The 5,876-nt window shown below is 31.3% G+C and overlaps 1 protein-coding gene across 1 annotated transcript in view; it reads left to right on the forward strand.

The window, feature by feature from the left end:
- The first annotated feature begins 3,385 nt into the window (after positions 1 to 3,385).
- LOC106794259 (WEB family protein At5g55860-like) overlaps positions 3,386 to 5,876 on the forward strand; it is a 4,848-nt gene continuing 2,357 nt past the window's right edge. Inside the window, 2 exon segments of the mRNA XM_041013926.1 lie at positions 3,386 to 3,528; positions 3,653 to 3,890. Coding sequence (XP_040869860.1) covers positions 3,386 to 3,528; positions 3,653 to 3,890 — 381 coding nt within the window.

Consider the following 5,876-nt stretch of genomic DNA (forward strand, 5'->3'; position numbering starts at 1 on the left):
TTTTATTTTGAATTCCTAATAAAAAAATTGTATGGTGTCACTGATCAAACAAAAATTTTATTTTTAATCTTTGATATTTAATTAGTCCTTAAGAAATTGATGAATTTTGTTTTTGAACCTTAATAAATTTTATTCATTTTTTTTTTATTAAAAACGAACAAAATTTATTAAGAACCAAAAATAAAATTTATTAATTTATCAAGGATTAAAATAAAATATCAAGAATCAAAAATAAAATTTTTGTATTATTAAAAATTCAACTTAATTCATGTAGCAAAATGTTGTCCACATCTTTTGTTGTGTTTTTTTTTTTTAGTTTTTGAAAGAGTATTTCAAAAGGCAAAGTTTCACAAGCTTTGTCTTACATGTTTATATATCAACTTGTGATATGTACTATCAAAATAGTTAGTTAGGAGTAAAAGTCTTGTGTGCATGAGCTTGCTTCTAGTACCCTTGATGGAATGTAATGTGCCATGCAATCTTTTTACGTATTATTTATTCAAATTTTTTTTTGAGAATTAATTATTTTGAAATTCAAGAGCTTATAAAAAAAATCCAATTTTTAATGTGACAAATTTTGATGAGACTTGATCACAAAAATCATGAGATTTCCTTCTTATTTATTTAATTTTCTCTTTTGTCTTTAAATGCTTTTATTACCTTATCAAATTATCAATTATTTTAATTTCCTTTTAATTCCTTCTTATTTATTTAATTTTCCCTTTTGTCTTTAAGCATATTATCCCCTGGTTCCTAATTTTGTTTAATGATCCCATTAGCTCTCTTGGTATGGTTTCAAAATGTTATTAAAACTTTGGATCACCATTTATAATGCAAATGCTACTGAGTTGCTTAATACAAACTTGGCCTCCCCACTCTAGAAAATGCAAACTTTCTTGCCTCTACTTGGCCAGACAGTAAACTTTTATGGAGCAACAAACTTTATTTTTCTCAGAAAAAAGTGTTTTGAAGCAACACTTGAACAATGGTTGTGCTTGTTGTGATTACAAACCTTTGACAAATGATTTAGACTCAAAGGCCGATTTTATATTTTTTGCCCTACAAATTAGTTAATACTAGTAAGTGGCAACATATATTTTTTACTAAATGCTATATAGGCCAACACATTTGCAATAGAATGGGTTTTTGTAACTTCCTAGAGTAGAGTAAGGGTGTTACAAGATTGGTAGTAAATCATCTATTGTGTTGAACATTATTTCGTACATTTTGTAACATTTATGCATCTGTGCTGTTTTAATTCACCGCCCATGGTATACATATAGGTTGGCTGCTTTCACAATACTCAGAATATAAGAGCTGTCATAGTCTTCCAAGAGGAAAGGTGATGAATTGCATGCTGATTTCTACTTAAGCTTTGATTGGCGAAAGTGTTGCTCCCCTGTTTACGGTGATTAAATGTAAGTATTTTTTTTTATTCAAGTTATAATAAGTAGATTGAAGATTGTAATTGAAGGTTATAATAAATAATTTTTTTAATATATATATATATATATATATATATGCTTTTCTTGCTCCCCAATTAGTGTTTCCTGGTTCATATTCTTGACTTTTCTTAATGATTACGATGTTGGTGGTTGAGTTGTCATTGTAGAGTTTATAAACCTTGTCTCGTCAGAATCCAGTGAAATTTGTAATAGAGAGGATGTTGAGAGATAGTATACGTTGAAATTTTTGGGTTTTAGGCCTTGAATTAATGATAGGTTTCTTATTCTTAGACATTTCATATAATATTCTTAGACATTTCAACTAAATTTGTGTTGGTGTGTAGCATACCATGCTTTAAGGTTTTTAATTTGTTTGGCTTGTACAATTAATATTGACATTTAATTTGTTTGACATGTAGAATTAATATTGGCATTTAATTTGTGCATACCATCTTTGGATATATAAAAATGTTTTCTAAGACGGTTATTTCAATTCTAAGACGGTTATTTGTAAAAACCGTCTTAGAATATATAATTTCTAAGACGGTCATTTTTTAATAATCATCTTAGAATGTACACTTTCTAAGATGATTATTTCAAATATTCGTTTTAGAAGGTGATGTCTGACAATGCTTTCTAAGATGGTTGTGAGTTAATAACCGTTTTAAAAACCTCAACTTGTCTATGACGATTATTATAAGAACCATCGTGAAACAGATTTAGGTTTTAACAACGTTATATACAACAATGGTTCAAAATCGTCTTAGAAAGTCTTTTATTGTATACATTCTAAGACGGTCATTTCTTAATAACCATATTAGAATGTATACTTTCTAAGACAGTTATTTAAAATAAACGTCCTAGAAAGTGATGTCTGACAATGCTTTCTAAGACGGTTTTGAGTTAATAATCTTCTTAAAAACCTTAATTTTCTTACGGCGGATATTATAAGAACCATCGTGAAACAAATTTAGGTTTTAACAACATTATATACAATGATGCTTCAAAACCGTCGTGAAAAGACTTTTTTAACTGTCGTTAAAAACCTTTTTTTAGTAATGTAAAAAACAAAAATTAGTGGGAGTACATGTATTTTTCATATGTATGATGGGTATGAGAGTGAGAGAGAGAATCTTGAGGAGCATGCACATGGAGGCATAGAAGAAGACATGATATGATATGATAAAGAGTAAACAACAAAGAAAGTTGGATTTAATTTAATTTAGTTTAATTAAGACACCATGCTTAATTAATTTTTTAGTCTAATTTCCTTTTGAGTACTTGATTTGCATACTACATACTAACACAAAAATGATTCATTCCAAAAATATTATGTTGCACCATGCTGAATTTTCTTTCATTGATGATTTGAATTGAGGTCAGAAGGAATAACACCATACACATAATAGTTTACAATGTTAGCATACTATGGGCAAGTAGTTTGTATGACCCACATACAACAGTGAATAATTTTAGAATGTATGACCCACGTATCAAAAATAATATTTTGAATTAAAGTCAAATGACTGTTAAAATATGAGTGAATAGGCAATTTAGTCCCTGAGATTGTAACTAGTTTGCATATTAGTCCTTAACTTAAATTTTAATTCAAAATAGTCCCTATCTTTACATCCGTTATGCAAATAAGTCCTTGCTGTTAAAATCTAATTTATTCCGTTAGTCAAATGTCTATTTGGCACACCTCAGTCCACGTAAGCAACCCAATGTGGCAAGTTTGAGTCCATGTCAGCAATCCCATGTGGCAAGCACTAAATTGAAAAATCTAAAGAAACACAAATTTTCTTTCTTTTGAAGCCATAGTTCTCTCTCTGTGCTTCTCGATCTTCGTTCGCGCTCGACCCTTCTTCTGACTTGCTCAACTAGGGACCTTGGGGTGTGAGCTGGAGAATGGAGAGTTTGTGCCGCCGGAGAAGCCGGTGATGATGTCACGGAGGAGTGAAATTGAGAATGGGGAGATTGCCGGTGAGAGATGGAAGAAAGGGGAGGCGGAGAGGGGGGGAGTTTGTTTCTGGAAAATGGAGAAAGGAGGAGCTACTGTAAGGTTTTACAAAAAGGTCTCAAGGCATGCTAATTTTTTATTGATTATGCTAAAGAGTAATGTATTGGGTGACAAAAATTATGATGATAGACGAGGACTGAGGTGTTTATGACAGGTTGGTTTCAAACTTCTTAATATTACAAGACAGGTTAGTAGCAAAAATCCGGCAAAGTGCTACTGAGTCTCCTAATCCAAAACCTAAGGTTGGAGAGATTGACACTAGCCCACCTTTTCAGTCTGTTAAAGATGCTGTCTCTCTATTTGGTGAAGGTGCTTTCTCTGGTGAAAAACCTATCTTTAAGAAGGCAAAACCTTATTCTGCTGAGGTAATTGTCATTTTTATATTTGCACTTGTTCTTAATCACAAATCCCATGGTGCAAGACAACATTGAAAGTTGCATGGTATAACATAATGATTTTCAAGGTAGTCTATTTAATCCTTTAACATAAAAGTAAAATAAAAACCTTAATGAAGGATTAATAATATGCATCGGATGGAGCAGATAGTTACGCAATTTACTTAATAAAGTTTTACATTATTATATTGTCCTGAGTTTCTTTCATCATGCAAGGAGACACTTGACTCTGTTAACAGTGCATACTTGTTGTCCTTGTCATAGGAATTGAAAATGCAGATTGAATTTTATTAAATAACTCTGGAAATTTTCTCTGTACTGATTAAAATATGGTATCAGTTCTCGAAGAAGGCTCTGTATACAAGTGCATCCTACTATCCTCCCTCTTTCTATAGAAAAACTTCAACATAATAAGTCAAAAGTCAGAAACCTATAAAAAACCTCTATGACCAAATGACCCAAAACTTGTATGTCCAAAGAAGGTTCTTCCCCTTACACACTCACACACACATCCTGGAACACTTCATTTCCTCTTCTTCTCACTGCCACGTCAAAATTCTATTATGCTGCAGCCTGATAGCATAAACATTCTTCAACATTTTCCATGGTGTCATCCTTGCACTCATGGGTCTAACATTTTACTTTTAAAATCAAGAATATAATTGGAAGGATCTTTTAGGATCATAGCAATATCCTAATGAGCAAAATAATAGTGGGAATCGCCTTGCTTTGCATACCATGTTCCTTTTCTGAGGTATACTGTGATGAATGCAGCAACACAGGCTTACATGACCTTTCCATCTTTTCATATTAGCTTGCACCATCATACAATAACATCTGCCCCTTTATCACATCTTGACAAAGTAAAGAGGTACACCTCAATTTCCACTCCTACAATTTTATATATTAATGAAAGGTACTCGAAGACAGGCTCATCTCTTTTTCTCTCAATAATTTAAACTTTCTAAAAATGCGCTTTATATTTGGCCTGTTATCTTTCCCTTTTGTCATGTCACTTAATTATCTTGTCATCATAACAATTAGAATTTTTTTTTCTTCCTTAATTATTAATTTATGATTTTCAAGTGGTACATATCTGATCACTCACATATTCTCTACAAGCACTAACATGTTTCTATTTTCTCTCATTATTCTTTTAACTATAATTTGATTGCTAATTATTCTTTTAAGATTTACTTTTACCAAGTTGAATGTATTCTTGTGTTCAATCTCTCGCATATAATTTCATTATAACCTCTCTACACCTATATTCAAGCATATAATATGTACTTATCATATCTGATACACAAATATTTTTAAAATTGCTGAAAGACAAATATTTTAAAATTAGTGACATATTTATTTCACACCTACGAGTGTCGTCTGTCTCTATATCAAAAGTTGGATATTTTAAAATAAAAAGGATTCAGCTCTGAAGTATCTGCTTCCACCTTTCGGTTCTCTTTTCCCCCTATGCTCGCGGGTATATGACAATTTCTCCAATCTGATTATATGTATATGTATCTGTTAAAGTCGCACACCATGGTTAAATTCCCTTACATTCCTCAACCATAACGTTGCATTTATATGACCTTCTAGTACCTACAGTCCTTTTATATTAAATTAGGTGTCCAAGTAGCACAGAAAAAGCCAGGAGCTTGTATTGTAGCCTTTCATTGATTCTCATCCATGTAGGATAAATCAGGTTCCTAAAATGGTCTTTTTTAAACACAAAATAGTATGCAGATATATATCATATGGGAATCAGAAACAAGATTTTCAGGGTGTCTCAACTCTCAACAATGTTCATTGTTGAAGGATATTAAAACTACATTGTTATACTTTGTTTTGTTTAGATATTTTTAAAATACAAGATGATGTGATGTTCATAATTTAAGAGGGAATATCTTGTGCATGTATGAATAGGTACAGGTTTCAATGTACTTAAGAGTTAAGGTTACATCACAATTTCCATGTTACATTATGTTATCTCTATCCACCATTTTAGATAATGAG

This window comes from Glycine max, chromosome 1 (genome assembly GCF_000004515.6).
Source record: "Glycine max cultivar Williams 82 chromosome 1, Glycine_max_v4.0, whole genome shotgun sequence".
Taxonomy (NCBI): Eukaryota; Viridiplantae; Streptophyta; class Magnoliopsida; order Fabales; family Fabaceae; genus Glycine; species Glycine max.